Source organism: Rana temporaria, chromosome 4, assembly GCF_905171775.1.
Source record: "Rana temporaria chromosome 4, aRanTem1.1, whole genome shotgun sequence".
Classification (NCBI taxonomy): domain Eukaryota; kingdom Metazoa; phylum Chordata; class Amphibia; order Anura; family Ranidae; genus Rana; species Rana temporaria.
The window spans coordinates 382,268,716-382,288,943 of NC_053492.1; the positions used below are offsets into that span (position 1 = coordinate 382,268,716).

Sequence of the window (20,228 nt, forward strand, 5' to 3'; positions counted from 1 at the left end):
ATTATCGCTGATTTTTAGCTGATCTAAAACTATTTTTGACATAAGGGGGCACTTTTGGTTGCTATGGACAATCTACAGTTTGCAGGGAGAAAGAAACGTTTTTATTATATAAAATGACATGCAGGACACTGGACAGACCACTAGGGACAAGGGGGATGTGTTTTTTTTTACATACAGTACTGTAATCTATAAGATTACAGTATACTGTATGTAAAGTGTTTGTTTACTTTTTTGAATTTGGCGCCGTTCTCCGTCCCCGTGCGTCGTAACGTCGCAGGGAACGGAGATCGGCGTCACACAGAGGCACTGTGTGAATCGAGCGAGGTCCCGCTCGCTCACACAGCGCGGTGGCATCGCTGGATCCAGGGACAAGGTAAGTAAACCAAGCCTGTGGATCTAGCGAGGCAAGCCCGAGTCTGACTCGGGGTTACCGCTCGCAGCAGGAAAATCTAACCCCGAGTCAGACTCGGGAATACCGCCAGGCAGGTTAATTTACATCTGTATTTAATTTACAGGTCGGAGAGTTCCCTTGGCTTTCTGTCCCATAGCCAAACAGGAAGTGAGAGGAAATCCTTGCAAACTAGTGGAGTTCCTTGGGTACCCCCAGCTCACCAGAACTACTGTTCCCATTGGAAGTTTCCCCCTTTATTACTTTTCTGGGGACAACCCACAATTTAGGATTTTCTTTTACTTTCACTTTCAATGATAATGGTAAACAGGACAAATAGAGAGGGTGAATCTCCCTAACAGGAGCACAAACAGCAATAAAAAATGTCAGGGGTTCAAATCCCTCTCCACTCTATCCAAAACTAAAAAAAAAAATTGGCATTTAGTTATTCCCTAATTTACATCTATATTGAATTTACCATATTGAAACATTCACTTTGCAAAGTGAACATTCATTGCTCCTCAGTAAATCGAACATTAGTGGCGCCCAACATGACTCTAATACCTACGACAGTATATAAAAAAACTCCAAATAGTATCATTCATAATATTTATTTTGGAAAAATAGTTTAAAAATGAATTCCTTCATTAACAAAAAAAGTAGAAAAAATCAAATATCATTTGCACAATATTCCATAAATACATATATATACAAAAAAATATAGTCACATAGACCCGAAGTGCCTTTTTACATATTTACCATTTTTTTTAAATTATAAAAAATGAACATCACAAATACTCAAGCTTTACAAATATCGTAAAAATAGTTTTACAAGTTCAAAAAATAACACACATTTTTTGACCTAGTGAAAAACACCTTTCAGTATAAAAAAGACTAAGGAAGGCAGTGTCTGGAGTTTAGCAACGGAGCGGCTCATAGAATTCAACTATACACCTCAGGCAGTGCACTCATCTTCTGCAGACTCATAGAAGTCAATTCATTAAATATATATATTTATATATTTATATATATATATTTTATAATAATTATTTTAAAAAAGACAAAAAAAAAAAGCAACTGTCCATAGTGCAATGAAGAAGAACTGAAACGGCAGTGCAACAGTTTTGTGTCCGGACACAGAGGCTAGCTTGTAGTGTCCATTTTGTTTTTGCAGTCATTTTTGCTAACTTCAGTAGAGAACCAGCTCGGTCTGAATTTAGTGTCTCAGCAGCAGTCAACAAAGGGATGTCCCCTCTCCTCTATTATCAGCAGCATTCACATGGGCGTCACCTCTGAATATGACAAGAATGTGTTGTACAGCTTCCGTATTACACCTGTAGAAACATACAGAAAGGATAAGATTAGTCACCTGTTAGCAAATCACAACTTAATATAAGTTCCCTCATTCACAGCGTTTTGCATACTAAAAGCGCAATGGAAATCCCACACTTTGATATCTTTTTATAGTCCCATAGCCCCACATGTTATGATTTGTGACTGATATTTACTTAGAAATGCCTTTATACGAACATGTCCTTTTCCAGGTCTGTTAATGAGCTCTGATTACAGCGTGCGCTAGGTCCGATATGTACCTATTGGGCTTCATAGTCGTATTTAGACATCCTGTACAACTGCTGTAACAGGAAAGTGGAAATAAGACTATCAATACAATTGGGTTGATTTACTAAAACTGGAAAGTGCAAAATCTGGTGCAGCTGTGCATGGTAGCCAATCAGTTTCTAACTTCAGCTTGTTCAATTAAAGTGGTTGTAAACCCCTTTTTATCACTTGTACCTATAGGTAAGCCTAGAATAAGGCTTACCTATAGGTGCTGTAAATATCTCCTAAATGTGTGAAGTTTAGGAGATATCTACCTTGTAGTGTGCCGATGATGTCATCGGCGCATGCGCTGTGAGGAAACGCCCCTGTGCTGATTCTTTCCGGGTGAGTGCCGTGACTGGCGGCTCCCGCGCGCATGTGCAGGAGTGATGTCACGCGGCTCCGGCCAGTCACAGAGCTGGAGTCGGCGGCCCCCGGAAGGAAGAGGGGCAGACATGGGTGTGGCCTCAAGCGGGGACAGCGCGAGCTTCGTTTGCAGGTAAATGCCACATAATGGGCTAGTATGCTTTTACTTTTCAGGGTTTGCAGGGAACAAAACAGGAAGTAAAACCCATCGGGGTTTACTTCCTCTTTAAGCTTTGACTAAAAACTTGGAAGCTGGTTGGTTTCTATGCAGAGCTGCACCAGATTCTGCACTCTCCAGTTTTAGTAATTCAACCCCAATGTCTATCTTGTGACTTTAGATAACCTTTAAAAGCTACAACCACTGATCACCTTTGATCCAACACCCATTATGCGTAGCTTTGTTTTCACGTTAGTCCTGACCATCAACTGTTTTTAGTTTCAGTATTATAAAAGTACGGTAGTGAGGTTTCCAAAACACAGCAATTATTTATGACCATGGTGGATTACGCTTATATAATGGTTTTAGGCAATATTTTTCATATAACCTACATTTCTTCTCTCAATATAAAAGATGATGAGGGCAATGTTTAAAGGAAATGCTAATTAGCTGTGTAAAGTTTAAAGCCAATAAAACACAAAAGCTTTCAAACAAGAAGAGCAGTTTAACTTTATTGGCTTGAGTTCAGTAAAGCCTCATACACACGACCGAGTTTCTCGGCAAAAACCAGCAAGAAACTTGCTGGGATTTTTTTTTTGCCGAGGAAACCGGTCGTGTGTACATTTTTCGATGAGGAAACTGTCGAGGATCCTGTCGAGCCAAAAAGAGAGCATGTCTTCTTTTTCCTCGACGGGAATGGAGAAACTTGCCATGTCGAGTTCCTCGACAGCCTAACAAGGAGCTTGACGAGGAAAACGATGTGTTTCGCCCGTCAAGTTCCTCGGTCGTGTGTACAAGGCTTTAGGCTTCATTACCTCTGCAGAAGGCTCTAAAATCAACAGATCTAGTAAAAAATAAAATACTAACCTCAGTTGCTATGATGCATTCATCTTTTTCATCTGATATGACATATACGGACTGATATTTTGTGTCTTTCGAAGAGGAGTAATTCGAGTCTGGCCTCCTTTTTTCTGAAGGATCACTGTGGGTAGCAAAGAAATGGTAAGCCATTAGAATTGGACATGGTCCACTTAGAGGTGACAATAAACCAATACAACTGTATGTAAAACTGCAGAACATCAAGATATGTACCTTTTTAAATGTGATGAGTGCGTTTCTTCTGAATCTGAGTCACTCGAGCTGCACTTGGCTTCACATTTCCTCCGTTCTTCTTTAGCTGCATCCTCATTTTTCAGTTCATGCACTAAATTGTAATCCACAGTTGGGTATCTTGGCTTGTAGCCATTTTTATCATTGTTGCTTTCGCTTAGAAAGTCTACTTTTTTGTTTGTGTTTTTAATCTGAGTGGTGCCTATGATGCTCACAGAAATGTCCTTTTCACGGTGGCAGTTGGCCAGATTATTCATAGTCTTGGTTTCACCGCGAGAGGTGGCAGGCATTTGCCGTTTCTTCTGTACCCTAAGCCGCATGTAAACGACTACCGCAGCACAGCCTAGCAGTAACAGTAACACCAAGATAATTCCAGCACACACTGCAATCCATGGAAAATGTCCGTTGACCTTTTCCGTTAACTTATCGGCAGACTCACCAACATTGGTGTGCTCAGGGAGTAAAAACTGGCAATTAAGTCCACCATAAGCACGAGCACATTCGCACACATAACGATTGCTTCTCTCATGGCATGTTGCCCCATTGTGGCATGGGTTGTGTTCACATTTGCTCACAGGCATGCTGCAGTTTTTCCCTGTGTACCCTGGAGGGCAGGTGCATGAATAGTCATTAATCCCATCCTGGCATGTGCCACCATTTTGGCAGGGGAAGGAAGCGCAGTCATCCAGGTTGTCATCACAGTGCCTCCCAGAGAAGCCTTCTTGGCACTGGCAAATGTAGGAATTTCCAAGGTCCTCACAGCGAGCTCCTGTACGAGAGCCAACCAGGAAATGATTAGACATTGTAAACTGATTAACGCTAAGCACAATTTATACTAACATGGATAAGAAATCTGATATTGGTGTTGGAGACAGAAACTTGACTTAAACTGCCTTTTTATGGTCCAGGAAAATTAAAACGGGCCAATTGCTTGCTATTGATAATGCAGACATATTTCATTCCCACCACCTTACCAATTAAAATGTATATCTATTACTGGGACTATTTTCAAAGCAATGCATAAGCAAATTAAACATATTTCTGTTTATTTATCAAGGGCCTGATTTATACTAACAACTAAATTACTCAACTGGACTGTGATCTTACCGTTGGCACAAGGATTGGAGCTGCAGTAATCAATTTTCTTTTCACAGTTGAAGCCAGAGTAGGCAACTGGGCAAAGGCAGCTGTATCCACCATCTGGGTTATCTGTGCATCTGCCTCCATTGAAGCATGGTCCATCAGCACAAGTCATGGCACTGAGCTCACAGTTTTTGCCATAGAATCCAGGTGGGCATGAGCAGGAATAGCTATTTTCCAGGTCCTGTTTAAAAAAAAGAAAAGGCAAATGTCACTTTAGCACAGAAAACTGCATAAACTAAGCCTGGGTAAAACTACCAGTTAATTTACAAGTACAAGGGAGGTGGGGGTTAGATGGCGAAGTGTTTTGCCTCAATTTTTTGCTCCCCTCCTGGGTGTTTTTGGGTTTTAGGGTTTATGGTTTATGCTCTATAGGCTTTTTTGTTTTCCTGAGAAACTTGAGAGGAGTTAACGATATAGGATAGATCCATTCTATACGTTTTTTTTGTGTTTGTGTTCTTAATGAATGAAGTATATGATTGTTTTCGTAAAGTATGTAAGGTCTGTATAAAAAATGTATAAAAATAATTTTAAATTTACAAGTTCCTTCCAAAGCCTTACATTTATTTGGCTACCTGTGGATGTACGTCCCCTCAGCTCCCAACGGGGACTTTCCCCAGCCTTCAGCAAACTTCCAGCTCCTAGCATTGACCCTTTCTAGGGCTGTTATGTAAGTAATCTTTTGGGGTGTTTGGTTTCATCCATCCCCCCCTTGTCCTTCTTTTGAGTAATTTGGATTCTTTATCTATTTTTAGACATGGATTGTGCATTAGCTTCTGAGGAAGTGGAATGATATTCACGAAACGCGTCAAGATTTTTTATGCAGTTTTTTATGCGTCTACATTCCATCCTTCACTGAAAGTTTACTTGTCATGTGCAATATTTGAATTGTCTGGGCTATACATCATGTCATTCTGTCATATTTGCTATGTATCATGTCTCATGTGCCATCCATGTTATTATGAATAAAATATTTTTTATATATAGTTTTTGGAGCAATTGCCTACTGTTCTAACACACATCTCATTCAAAGTCCCGAACCCACCGCCTTTATCCAATGACAGGGATGGAGGCATTTTTTGGTTCATTATATGCCTCATTTAAAGTCCCAAACCCAACCCTCTTTACATTTATTTGGTTAACCCAAAGAATTATTTATGAGAACAAAATGACTTACCGTACAACTTCCTCCATTCTTGCAAGGGTTGGCGTCACATTCGTTGATCTCAATCTCACAGTTGGATCCAGTATAGCCCGGACGGCAAGAGCAAGTGTAACTTCCCTGGCCAGTATTGGTGCAGGTGGCTCCGTTCTTGCAAGGCTTGTGGTGAGTGCAGTAGTTAAGGTCTGTACAATGAACAAAGCAAATCATTAGAAAGCTGTCCTTTTCACATTTATTATATTCAGTCATCTTCATCATTGTTTATTGTATAGTCTCACCTTGGTTACAAAACAGTCCACCCCATCCTTCTTGGCAGTTGCATTGCCAAGGCTGTTGGCATGTACCATGCAGGCAACCTGGGTAACGAATGCATTCATCGCAGTAGCGGCCTTGCCAACCTACGCGGCATCTGGATGGAGAAAAAAAAAAAGTGGTTATCAATTTGTTACTAAGAAGACAGCAGATACATAGAAAACGTTTGGAATGTGTATAACAATAAAGAGTGTGAAACCCTTCTGGGGAAATTCTATGTGTGTGTATATGTGAGTTTCTCTTTTAATTATATACACAGACAACATTCTCTGATTCTGTTCAAACATTAACAAGGTGAACTCACTTGCACTCTCCAGGTTTTTCACAAACGCCATGTTGTTCGTCACATCCAGGGAGGCAGATCGCTACGCGAAAAAAAAAAAGAAATGGCAAATATAAGCGATCTATTATAAAGCATCAAAGGGAACAGCCATCAATTGGTGGCATCTGTGCAAATGAGATTCTATATGCAGGCTGCTGGATTCTGTTTTCATTTGGGAGCTGGGTATTTTCCTAGTCACTTGCAAACAGGCATCCTCCTTAATACATTTACACGGTGACAAAAGAAGGCTCCCAGACCTCTTTTCCCCTCCCCCTTTCTACGCACTTTTTTCTTCCAAGTGAGGGTCAGAAGTCTTTTTTTTTTTTTTTTTTCCCTAATTCTGCACACACACACATGGTTCCACCCCTTAATATCCCAGCGAGTGTGTGCAGATAAGAGTGGACAGCTGGTGTGCAGGGTGCCAGTACAGGACAGCTGCTCTATTGTCTATTCTCTCCCAGCAGCTGCCCTTCTGCAACAATACCCCGTTGCCTCCAGCCAATCATAGGCAGGGGTGCAGCTCTCCCGGCCAATGGCTGTGAAGATCTAATCTATGGCACGCGTGTGATTTCTCTGAAAACTTTTCATTATTATTATCATTTAAATAAATGGTCCAAAGTTCTCAGCAGAAAGAGGGGCACCAGCCTCACAAAGGACAGTGGGGGAAGGGGAAGCTTTCTTGTTCCTCTAGCTTAAGACAAGCTCGTTAAGCAGGCAGTGCACATTTTACACAGCTATGTGACACTGAATGCACAAAAAAAAAAAGGAGAACACCCCCATTAGGCAGTATAAAAAGGAGCTAATCAACATGATTAATGAGACACTCTGCATAGCAAATGTGTCATTTAATTGGACGAATAAAATAAAAAATAATTTGACTATTAAATATCAAATGTTTATGTCATTTTCTACATCTAAAAAGATAAAATGATTGGATTTTTTTAAAAAAAAAAATTTTACATGTAGCCTATTTCTCTTTTTTTTTTTAGAGTCTATACTTACGTTCAGTGCAGTACTGTCCCTTCCAGCCGGGGTTGCAGACTTTCTCTCCCTTTTCGCCGCAAGAGAAGTGTCCGAAAGCATCGTCCCTGGGGCGGCAGTAATCGGTGCACCCTTCTCCGTAGTAGTGTTCGTCACACACAAAGCGATAGGAGTACTTGAGTTCCGTTCTGCCGCTGTTGTGCAGATCCTGAGACCACTCTTCGCCAACTGTCAGGTGTCTCTGGGTGGCAAGGCGGCTGATAAGGCGCTCAGGGTTTTCTGCCAAACGAAAAAAAAAAAAAAAAAACGTTGTTAATAACTGTATTTCATCCAATTCCTTTTCTTTTTGTTTACAAACTTTTTTATTTGGTACAAAATGGTGGTACAAAAAGCAAAATGGTATACAAAAAAAGAGAGCCAATTCCTTTTCTAAGCTACCACATACAACAAAATGTAATATATTGCATCAACTACAGACATACCCCACTTTAAGGCTTCATTTCCACTGGCGTTTTTACAGCCACTTGTGTTAGCCTTTTTTACAGCTTAAAAATGCCTGTCCATGTTTATTTTGTAAAAACAAGCGTTTTTGAGCATTTTTGAGCGTTTTCGCGCGTTTTTGAGCGTTTTTGCACGTTTTTGAGCGTTTTTTAACGTCTGGCGTTTTTACAGCTCTACTCTGGAGCTTCAGAACGCCCTGGTCCTGCGTTTTTTTTACAGCTCAAAAACGCCTATGCCATTTGAAGCTCAAAAACGCCTATGTGGGCATGATGCCATAGAATAACATGGACAGGCGTTTTTAAGCTGTAAAAAAACGCTCAGAAAAGTGGCTGTAAAAACGTCAGTGGAAATGAAGCCTTAAGTACACAATGGGGTTTATTTACTAAAGCTGGAAAGCGCAAAATCAGGCTCACTTCTGCATATAAACCAATGAGCTTCTAACCCCAGCTTGTTCAATTAGGTCTGGTAATAAAACCTGGAAGCTCATTTTGCGCTGATTTTGCGCTTTCCACTTAAAAGTGGGGTATGCCTATACTAGCAATGGCTACGAGGATAGGAAACATTTTCTTGGACTAGGCCTAGCGACATCACCAACAGTTCATGGTGGAGATCAAACACCGGAAAGGTGTTGAACGTGTCACGTGGACTTCCTAAAGCGTTAGGTGCCAAGTTGGCCCTTCCTGCTGTGAGCATGAAAGGCTGCATTACAGAGGACTGGAGGACAATGGAGAACAAAAATAAAAAGGACTAACTCTATACAATGAATGCACTTCTTACCTGTACTTAGGTCATCTGCTGAATCGGTGTGCAGTGCTTCAATGATGAGGGAAAAAGTACCCTGTGCACAAGAAAATAAAAATTGCAAAATTACTAAGAAGCTTAAAACGCAAATCAAATATCACCTACAGAAATGTTCCATTTCAAATTGCAGAAGAAATCAGCACATACCACTAACTACTGATAGCTGCCTACCCCCACTGCCTAGGCGAGGCTCGGAGAATTGTGTTGGCTAGCTGCATGTTTTCACTTTTCCTAAGGAAATGGGTGGACTTTTAATAGTTATTTCCTGGTATGATTTTTATGCTTGTTGTTTCATTATGCAGTGTGATCCCCCCCTCCACCACCCCTTAGGTGCCAGCTGCCTGCATACAGAGAAGCCTTGGTTGATTAACCCTTTTCTGACTGCCACCGCATTTGCATTGCCTGTCTTTCCATGCAGCGCTGCAACAACTGATGGCGGCAAGAAGTGAGGATTTTGCACGTTTTTTTTTCTTTCTTTTTGTTTCGTTAACCCTTTGGCGTGATAGGAAGGACACAGCAGATCAGGGGGCCTAGCAGAGCTGGTGTCATCAATCTTCACGCTTAATTTACCTACTTTCACACATTGAGAGGGCTGTAAAATGAATCCTTTTGGGAATTTCACGCTGTGCTGACAATTATACAACCGCTTTCCAAAGACAAGAGGGGGAGACTTGGGCAGTGGCATTTCCAACACCATAACACTTGTTCCTTTTGGAAAAATAAAGGGTCTGCCTATGACAAATAACTCCTTTTTTTTTTTTTCCATCTGAGCCCACCACCACCACCCTCCCCCCTTCCCCTTTCCTTTTCACACACAAATCTCAGCCTTTCAGTTCCATCTCTTTGAGCTTGGACTACTAAATATCCCCCTGGGTCATACAGACAGATGTAAACCCTAAAAATAAACCTTTCCCTCAGGCTAAGCAAGCCTTTATGTAAGTGCTATTGCTTCTTTTATCCAGGGGTTTATTTCACCTTGTGTAATCCAACCCCACCCTGTACACAGTGTGTTTAATCTACCTAATCTGAATACTCTGCATCAACAACCACCACCCTTTCTTTGAAAGCCCCTATGATCAGCCATGTTATCATCAACTACTGTACTTAACCCCTATCAGAGTGCCTGACCCTGTTGGGTGGCCCTGGTGTGCAGGAGAGACAAGGCTGATGTTTGCATAGGTGTTGCTAAGCTTATTGTTCAGCACTGAATTTAGCAGAGCTTACAGCCATCAAACTGCCCTGTCTAGATGGATTAATAATGGTGATGAACTACATGTACAGGCAGCATCCTGGGGGAGAAGAAAGACTAGGACACTCACAGGCCAGGTGAATCCAAAGGCGAATCGGATGGGGTTGGTGAAGCTTGGGTCTGAGCTGACGGTGTCTGGGACGCTGAAGGAGTTGGAGCCCAGCACTGGGGTCACGGCGCTGCCATAGGTACAAGGGGGTTCCGGGGACACGTTGCTCTGGTAGTGCTTCAGGCAGATCCGAAAGAAAGTCTTGCATTCGCATTGCTGCAAACCCTGAGAGCCGGACATCCCACCACGACAGCAGTTCACGTTCCCAATAGGACCTTTCTTATTGACGAACTCTTGCAGCTTCAACTCGAAGAGCCCAGAGCAAGAGATCTACAAAGCCAGGAGAAAAACGTCACATATAAGATAACAGTCCTGCATTAGAAATCCACAACACATTTATTCACCTCATTTGGTGATGGCCCAAATAGGCCTGAATGGCACAGATTCACTCTCTCTACAGAATTGGCACCATTGTAAGCAATGCCCCCCCCCCCCCCAGAATGAACCAGGTACCCCTACTTTTAGCATGTATTTTTATTTATTTCATATTTAAGATGCATCAGGTTACAATACAGCATTTAATATAAAATATATGAAAAGGGCACCCATCTATTAAAGTTACAAAACACCCTGCATAGAGTATTTTATCTTATATTATTCCATCCATTATAAAGATGGCCATTTATTAAAGTCACAACACCTCTACATATAACATTTATATTAATCCATCCATGGTAAGGATGCCCATCTATTGAAATTCCCTCCATGATATAGGTACCCATCTAATGAGGTTAAAAAAAAACCTCCATACAGCATGTTATGTCATCTCCTCTGTGGTAGGGATATCCATTTAGTAAAGTTACAAAACCTCTTGCATATAGCATTTAATATCAACCCTCCATAGTAAGGATGGGCATGTATTAAAGTTACAATATCTCCAATATAGCATTTTATATGAGCCCCTCCATGGTAAAGAATAGGCATGTATTAAAGTTACAATATCTCCAATATAGAATTTTATATGAGCCCCTCCATGGTAAAGATGGGCATGTATTAAAGTTGCAATACCTCCAATATAGCAAGCATGTTATATGAGACCCTCCATGGTAAAGATGGGCATGTATTAAAGTTGCAATACCTCCAATATAGCATTTTATATGAGACTCTCCATTGTAAAGATGGGCATGTATTAAAGTTGCAATACCTCCAATATAGCATTTTATATGAGACCCTCCATGGTAAAGATGGGCATGTATTAAAGTTGCAATACCTCCAATATAGCATTTTATATGAGACCCTCCATGGTAAGGCTCATTTATTAAAGCTACAATATCTCCCCACATGTAGCATTTTTTTCTGAATCTCTCCATGATCAGAAAGCCCACACAGCAGTTACAATATAGCATGTTATCCCATCCATGGTAAGAATGCCCAAACATCAAAGTTACAATATAGCATTATATATCTCATCCATGGAAAGGGTACCCATCTATTAAGAGTTCCAATGCCCCTCTCAGCAGCATAAATGAATATTTCTTCAACAGTAAAGGACTCATTCTCTTTACAAAGCCCCCATCCCTCAACATAATAACATGCTGTTGCATCCACTATTGCAGTTCCAATGCCCCCCAACATTATGCATATGCCATGATAAGGGTAATCAAACTTACAAAGCCCCCCATCCCTCATTATATAGCATGCTGTTGTTCTTATGGTAGGGGTGCCCATCTATGAAAGTTCCAATCTTCCCCTACATTCCGCATATGATATTATTTCTTCCATTGCAAGGAAATCACTCAAACTCACAAATCCTCCCACCCCATGGTAGGGGTGCCCATCTAATAAAGTAAGTCTCGATGCCCCACTTTCCCTATTTATAGCATATGCGATTATTTATCTCCATAGTAAGGGCGATCGCTCAATAAACTTACAAACCTTTCATGGAAAGGTTGCCCATCTACTAAAGTCCAAGTACCCCCCTATGATGTTCTTCCTTCCACACAATGGGTGCTGAAACTTACAAAGCCCCCCCAACCTTCCATGGAAAGGTTGCCCATCTACTAAAGTCCCAGTACCCCCCTATGCTGTTCTTCCTTCCCCACAATGGGTGCTGAAACTTACAAAGCCCCCCCAGCCCATAGCCTCCATAGCAGGAGTATTGAAGTTCCAGTGCCCGCTGGTCAGCGGGGGCAGCTCGCTGTCACTCTCAGAGCCAATCGGAGGATCGGATGTCTTACCTGGGCTAGCAGCGCAGAGACGATGAGCAGGCAAAGTGCGGCTTGGTGGACCCCCATGGTAGGTGCCTGTAGGGTGCGGTAGGTGGTGGATGGAGAGCGCAGCTTAGATTGCTGCACCGGCTCTGCTTTCCCTTCAAATGTCTTCTCCTCCCGGCTAGAAACGCCCTTTCATTGGGTGACACCGAGCTTGTCAATGGCAGAAAAGGTGGAGACTGGCGCTAGGTGAAGATCGAAGTCCTTTAGCATCCACCTTTAGAAGAATCCCACCTTGTCTGGCCCCTAGATCTCCATAGGAACCCAGTAATAGGCAAACAATCCAGAGAAAAGCCAAGCACCCGATGGGAGCGGTATAGTTCCGGAGCTCCGATAATCCCAGCAGGCAGGCAGGTGAGGTGTGTGCGCTGTGTGTGCTGACTTCTCCTGATCGGGATATGCTCAGTCCTGGTTCTGATCGGGATATGCTCAGTCCTGATCGGGATATGCTTAGTCCTGGTTCTGATCGGGTTATACTCAGTCCTGGTCCTGATCGGAATATACTCAGTCCTGGTTCTGATCGGGTTATGCTCAGTTCTGATCGGGTTATGCTCAGTCCTGATCGGAATATGCTCAGTCCTGGTCCTGATCGGGTTATGCTCAGTCCTGATCGGGTTATGCTCAGTCCTGATCGGGTTATGCACAGTGCTGATCGGGCTATGCTTAGTCCTGATCGGGGGCTATGTTCAGTCCTGTTCTGATCAGGCTATGCTCAGTCCTGGTGTCCTGCCCTCTTCTGCTCTATCTGCCGCTGGCTGGCCGCCTGCCTCTTTATATGGAGCTGGCCGCCTGCATAGCTAATGACATGCAAATGAGCAGACCCCCAGTCTGTCTAGAGATGTCACAAAGGAGCCACTTTACAGAACCCTCCTCTCCATGGATTGCCAAATGGTCAGTGAGCTGTAAAATGTGCAATCCTCCCTCCTCTTTCTCTCTCCCCCCCCTCCCCTCCTCCCCTCTGATATTGGGCAGCATTGTACACACACAACACACATTTTACATTTCTATTTTAACTTTATTTTATGACAAGATCTGGGTTCATTTCATCTGAAAAAAATAAAAGTGGCAGTTGCCCCCTCCCCCTAATCGCACCCCCCTTGCACACTTCTGCCCCCTCCCGATTTCTCACCTCTGTATCCTAAGTGTGTGTGTGTGCCTTCTACAACCCAAGTCCAAGGAGATCGGTGCCACTCAGTGATGTCACCTGGCAAGGATTTCCAGTGTGGGAAAAGGGGTGGGCATCCCCCTGATCCACTTACACTCCTGCGGTCCCCTATGTCGCTTGCAGCAGCAGTGGAGAGGCAGGAAAGGTGATCGAGCAACATGTGAAGCTAGATCAGATTTCTTAACCACTTCTACGCTGGCCACCTGTCACCCCAGCCAGCCATCTACTGAGGACTGACACCATTGATGGCAGCTGGAGGGCACACGCAGCCAATAAGCACTTGTGGACTCGCCTTTTCCCCCCAAAACTGTAACCCCCACCCCCCCACCCCCCATAGTGTCTTTGCAAGCCTCATTTTTATCAAACGTCGCATGTTGGTCTGCATTTGCATTACCTTATTTCAGAAAATCCTCTGCTCCTGGCTGTCTTTCTACCTCTGAGTTTTCATCTGATATTCAAAGGAAACTGCAAATGCCGACCTCCTGAAAATGCCAACTGCCTGGCTGCCTGTGGCTTTCATTTCTAAGATGCTGACCTGCAGGCTGCAAATAACTTAAAAATAACAGAAGCCAGCGGACCAGCATACCCCATAGGACAGCATCTCTTTTTAACATGGATTAACCCTTGAAATACCTTTCCTGTTCTGCTGATAATTGCAAAATCTACAGCTTTCAGGACATTGGGGCGATAGTGATTGGAAAGAATGTTCCTTACATTTGTGGTTATTTAGAAGACCCCCACCCATTAGTGCTAGCTAAAAAATCACAGGTGTCAGTGGTTACTTATCGGAAAGTCTGAATTTATCCCTAGAAATCTCAGGAGGAACCCTGAGGGGATCCACAGATCTTAGTTGAGAAGAGATGCTCTGGAAGAACCTTAGGTATCCACAGAACCCTGGTTGAGAAGAGCTGCTCTGGACAAACCCCAGGGATCCATAGAAACCTGGTTAAAAAGGGCTGCTCTGGAGGATCCAAAGAACCCTGATTGAGAAGGTCTGCTCTGGAGGATCCAAAGAACCCTGATTGAGAAGGTCTGCTCTGGAGGAACCCTAGGGATCCACAGAACCCTGGTTAAGAAGGTCTGCTCTGGAGGATCCAAATAACCCTGATTGAGAAGGTCTGCTCTGGAGGATCCAAAGAACCCTGATTGAGAAGGTCTGCTCTGGAGGAACCCTAGGGATCCATAGAACCCTGGATAAGAAGGTCCGCTCTGGAGGAACCCCAGGGATCCTTAGAATCCTGGTTAAGAAGGTCCGCTCTGGAGGAACCCCAGGGATCCTTAGAACCCTGGTTAAGAAGGTGCGCTCTGGAGGAACCTCAGGGATCCTTAGAACCCTGGTTAAGAAGGTCCGCTCTGGAGGAACCCCATGGATCCTTAGAACCCTGGTTAAGAAGGTCCGCTCTGGAGGAACCCCAGGGATCCTTAGAACCCTGGTTAAGAAGGTCCGCTCTGGAGGAACCCCAGGGATCCTTAGAACCCTGGTTAAGAAGGTCCGCTCTGGAGGAACCCTAGGGATTCACAGAGTTCTGGTTTGGAAAGGCTGCTCTGGAGGAACCCTAGGGATCCACAGAACCCTGGTTGATACGAGCTGCTCTTGGAACCCTAGGGGTCCATAGAACCCTGGTTGATAAAGGCTGCTCTTAGGGAACCCTAGGGATCCACAGAACCCTGGTTGATAAGAGCTGCTCTTAGGGAACCCTAGGGATCCACATAACCCTGGTTAAGAAGGGCTGCTTTGGAGGAACCCCGGGGATCAACTGAGTCCTGTTGGGAAAGGCTGCTCTGGAGGGATCTACAGAACCCATGTTGAGAAATGCTGACTTAAGCAACTACTCGTTTTTAGAAGAACGATTTGGCATGAACACCAGCTTCCCTGGCATCCTTTACCCCATCCTGCACAAATCACCCTCATTAGTTGCTCTGACTTCCCTGACACCCTTCACCCTATTCTGCACAAATCTCTCTCCCCCTCCTTTAAATAAAAATGTGGAGTTTTTTTCCCAGTCTGTTTTCTTCCTTCAAACTTCTCCCTTTAGGTGCCTGGTCTTCTTATCCTTCCCCTTGCATGTTCCCCTCTCCCTGTGCTTTTCTTCCCTTCCTTCCTTCCCTTGGCCAGGCCACAGTTAAAAGAAGTGAGTTTGGTGTGTGTCGCTCGCGTGGCCATCATTAAGGCAGTTTGTTATTGTGCAGGGGATGAATGAGTTGGTCCTTTGTGCTCTCAGCTGTATGGTAATGCAGCCAGCACCTGCTCTCCTGCACAATACAAGGGAGAGAAAGAGCTCCCCTTGGCGCAAGATGGAGCCTCTGCAACAATGTGCACACATTTCTCTTCAAAAGAAACAAGATAGAGAGGAAATAAAGACTTTGCCATTCAAGCAACCGTCAGCTTTGTATACGTTTCATATCTAGCAGACAGTAGAACTTTTGTGGCCATCAACATTTTTAATGATTCAGTTAGAAATTAATTAACCATGTTTGCTGTCAGTAGGGGAGGCTTTTAAGAGTAGTGGGGAGGCAGGGGTTAAATTTTTATTCAGCTTCTTTTTTTTTTTTTTTTCTGATCACCAAAAAAATGATGTTGTTGTGGTTACATGGAACTCATTAGCATGTACCAAAGGTATGGGCTGTGTATAATGTCAATTTCATTGTAACATCAGGCTTTTCCTTTTCTGGGGCTGTAACCTAGAAAGAATGGACTTTCCCTGCTTTGGATTGTGGAAAGAATATTGAGCTGCGTTCACTTTAATTATGTGCCAGACAAAAGCCTGCTTTTTTTTTTTTTTTTTTTTTTAATATAGAAGATCTACACTGGAAACATTCACATGCTGTCATTGTGGAGCTCTTCTGCTCAAAATACTGATTGCCTGGCCACTGGGTTGACCCAAAACACGCTGGGTCACTTAAAGCGGGAGTTCACCCAAAAATCAACTTTCTGCAGTTAGAGCCAGCATACTGCTGACATCTGCAGTATGCTGGTCTTTTTTATTTTATTTTGGTACTTATCGTTTTAGCAGTATTTCTTCTATCGCTCAGAGCAGGGATTACTTCCTGGTATAGGCGTTCCCGAAGACAAGCAAGTTGATTGACAGCCTTCGATAGCGCGTCACGGCTTCCGAAAATACACACGAGTGACACTCGGCAATTTACGGCGCCTGCGCAGTCAGCTCTACACGGCCGTAAACAGCCAAGTGTCACCTCGGCTGTTTTCGGAAGCCGTGACGCGCTATCGAAGGCCGTCAATCAACTTGCTTGCCTTCGGGAACGCCCATTCCCCGCAGGATTCCCCGCTCGGAGCCATAGAAGAAATACTGCTATAACGATAAGTGCCAAAATAAAGATAAAAAGACCAGCATACTGCAGATGTCAGCAGTATGCTGGATCTAACTGCAGAAAGTTGATTTTTGGGTGAACTCCCGCTTTAAGTATGCCAGTCAGGTGCTGTGATTTTCAATGGCTTAGGCACATTCTTGTTCTAGAGTAATGACTCAAAGTATTGAAGCCAGAGATAGCCAGGTAACTAACATTTTCAGAATGTGATGAATGGGTGTGCACAGCCTATTGCATTTGGGTGTGCACCTCAAAGCTCAAACACATATGTGTATTTATACTGATGGTGTCAGTTGAGAAGTGGATGGTGTCAGTTGAGCAGTGGATGTGTCAGTTGAGCACTGGATTTGTCAGTTGAGCAGTGGCTGGTGTCAGTTGAGAAGTGGATGGTGTCAGTTGAGCAATGGATGGTGTCAGTAGGGCAGCGATTGTGTCAGTTGAGCAGTGGATGGTGTCAGTTGAGCAGTGGATGTGTTAGTTGAGCAGTGGATGTGTCAGTTGAGCAGTGGATGGTGTCAGTAGGGCAGTGGATGGTGTCAGTAGTTTTTATTTTTATTATTTTTTACAATTTTATTTATTTATTTTTTGTTTTTACATTTTTTTTAGGAGCCCGTCAGATGGCTTTGGTGAAAAATCAGAAGTTTAAACAGGGGGAATCTGCACCACATAGGGTGATTAGGGTGTGCACAGGCACACCTGGCACACCCTGTGAGCGCGCCTTCTTTAAAATTCCCCTGCTAGGGACTGTTTACTCAATTCACTTTAATGGGGTTGATTTACTAAAACTGGAGAGTCTAACATTTGGTGTAGCTGTGCACGGTAACCAATCAGCATCCAGGTTTTATTTTCAAAGCTTAACTGAACAAAATGAAGTTAGAAGCTGATTGGCTACAATGCAGAGCTGCACCAGATTTTGCACTCTCCAGTTTTAGTAAATCAACCCAGATATTTCACGATTGATAAATCACAGTGGATCATAAACAATTCCCTTGTTTAAAAAAAAAAAATGCTTGTTTACTACTTCTTTGTATATCAGTGCTACTGATCTCTTGTAGCCTCTTTACAGCAACTTCATGTCCATATATATATGTACTGCATTTACATTAGGGATGGCAGCATTTATTAAGACGGAATTCCTGCTGGTGACAACAGTGGACCATGCCTGCATGATGCTTGTTTAAAAGGACCACTTGTTGATTGAGTGACAACGCAGGGGAACAATTAGGAGAAAAGGATAGAGTTGTCACCCCATAACAGGTGCCTGACTTCAAGGCAACATTTGTAGGGATCATTTAAGTGAAAGCTGCAGATTTTTTTTTTAAATGGCTTGAATTTAGCATGCCTTTAAGAGAATATAGTGATTGGGTTTACATATACTTTAATCAACTCATTATGTGTTTCAATGATGGTCACTAACAGCAAAATCAATGGCTTTTGATCAATACACATTTAATGGTTTTAGTGTACCCTAAATGCTGATGTTGATGTGTGCCAATGGCTGTTATCATGTCACCTGCAGATTACATGTCACCTGCAGATTGCATGTCACCTGCTGTATCCTTATCTAGATCAATACTAGTGCTGATTAAAAAAGTTCAAACACATAGTCTTGTGCTCATAAAGTGAGGACAAGGTTGTGGGAACTGTGTGGACTGACCACATGTCATCACATGGAGATGGGGCTCCTATGTCACTGTCCCTGCTTTGTTATGTCACTCATACAGCTAAATCAATTTAAACCCAGCAAACCATTCTGATCACTTGCAATCAAGTATGGGGGTTCCCCTATAACGTCACCAAATGAGACCCCTGCTAGAAAGTTGTATAATGGTGGCCAAACACGCTTTTTTTAGGCTGAATTCACACCTAGGCGTAGGCGATTTGCGGCGTTTCTTACCGTGATTTGCCGCGACAAAACGCAGCGTTTTTAACCGCGGTTTTGTATAGGTCATTGTCGGGTATGGAGAACGCCGAAGCCGCGCGATATGCCGCGACAAAAAAGGGTCCGGGACTTGTTTGAGCTTCAGGCGTTCGGCGTTTCAGCGTTCGGCGTGGAGATGTGAACCATCTCCATAGAGAATCATGTTATTTCTCCCCTCCAGCGTATTGTGGCGTCGCGCTTTAGGCGTTTTGTCGCCTAGGTGTGAATGTAGCCACACTGCTGCGAATTCAAAATTGCGGTAAGCCCTGGTTCACACTGGGCTGCGGGTGTGAAGCCGTGCGAGTTCAGCCGATTTTGGCCGCAATTTAAGAGACATCTGTGCAGGTTTCTGCACAGATGTCTATGTAAATCGCGGCCCGAAATCGCAAAAAGTAGTACAGGAACTACTTTTTGAAATCGGTGCAGCGCCGCAGATGCGGCATCGCACCGATTAGGACGGTGTCATTGCCGACAATTGCCGGCAAATGCCGCCGATTTGAGATGCGATTTCACAAGTGAAATCGCATCTCAAATCGAACCAAATCGTACCCAGTGTGAACCTGGGCTCAAATCGCGATTTTACCACGATTTCGCGGCTGCGGTTTTGCCGCGATTCCGGCCGCGATTTAAGAGACTTCTGCACAGATGTCAATGTAAATCGCAGCCCGAAATCGCAAAAAGTAGTACAGGAACTACTTTTTTAGATCGGTGCAGCGCCGCAGATGCGTCGTCGCACCGATTAGGACGGTGCCATTGCCGACAATTGCCGGCAAATGCCGCCGATTTGAGATGCGATCTGACATGTGAAATCGCATCTCAAATCGTACCAAATCGTACCCAGTGTGAACCTGGGCTAAATTTATTATTCCGATCGATGTGCGATTTTAACAAAACGCTTGAATCCACAAACAATCGAAAAAGCTATATCTTTCGATTGATTTGGACGATCGACCAGAGATGCGAACAATAAATGAACCATTGCGCAAAATCCACTTCCCTGTGTGTGGCATATCGGTGGAATGGGTTGTCGGCTATGGATCGATTATTTATATCGGAGGCGATCGATCGGAAAATCAAATCGATCGTTTATCGAAGCGTGTATGGCCACCAACTGAAGAAAGGTGCGAAAGAACTTGGCCCAAATTCTTAACAACCCCCCCAGTATAAAGCGTTTGTTAAACTGACGTGACACAGATTCTTCGATTACTTGTGCAAAGCGTATCTGAATGGCAGCAGCAAATCCATCCCAGTGCCTCCCAGTGCTCCCAGTGCCTCCCAGTGCACTTATTCATGGGCAGCCTAATTTATGCCACGCGATTGTGTATTGGTGAAATGAAGCAGAAAGCCTCCTCTTTCTTCCTCACTCCTTCCTCCTCCATCCTCCTCCTCCTTCCAGCCTTCTCTCTCC

General features: G+C 43.5%; 1 protein-coding gene across 1 annotated transcript; it reads right to left on the reverse strand.

The window, feature by feature from the left end:
* Positions 1 to 983: 983 nt before the first annotated feature.
* DLL1 (delta like canonical Notch ligand 1) lies at positions 984 to 13,246 on the reverse strand. Its single transcript, XM_040351052.1, has 11 exons — positions 12,375 to 13,246; positions 10,159 to 10,467; positions 8,816 to 8,876; positions 7,559 to 7,816; positions 6,539 to 6,599; positions 6,201 to 6,331; positions 5,938 to 6,107; positions 4,728 to 4,944; positions 3,603 to 4,389; positions 3,378 to 3,492; positions 984 to 1,722 (listed from the first exon to the last, which is right to left on the reverse strand). The coding sequence occupies exons 1-11, from the start codon at positions 12,429 to 12,431 to the stop codon at positions 1,717 to 1,719; spliced, it is 2,172 nt and encodes a 723-aa protein (XP_040206986.1). The 5' UTR covers positions 12,432 to 13,246; the 3' UTR covers positions 984 to 1,716.
* Positions 13,247 to 20,228: the final 6,982 nt, after the last annotated feature.

What these genes read in the sequence shown, in the direction of transcription:
- DLL1 (XM_040351052.1), bottom strand. Translation starts at nt 12,431, where the DNA reads ATGGGGGTCCACCAAGCCGCACTTTGCCTGCTCATCGTCTCTGCGCTG. An exon ending in AGCAGATGACCTAAGTACAG is followed by an intron (nt 7,817 to 8,815) that starts GTAAGAAGTGCA and finishes TTCGTTTGGCAG; the next exon opens with AAAACCCTGAGCGCCTTATC. An exon ending in GGGACAGTACTGCACTGAAC is followed by an intron (nt 6,600 to 7,558) that starts GTAAGTATAGAC and finishes TTTTTCGCGTAG; the next exon opens with CGATCTGCCTCCCTGGATGT.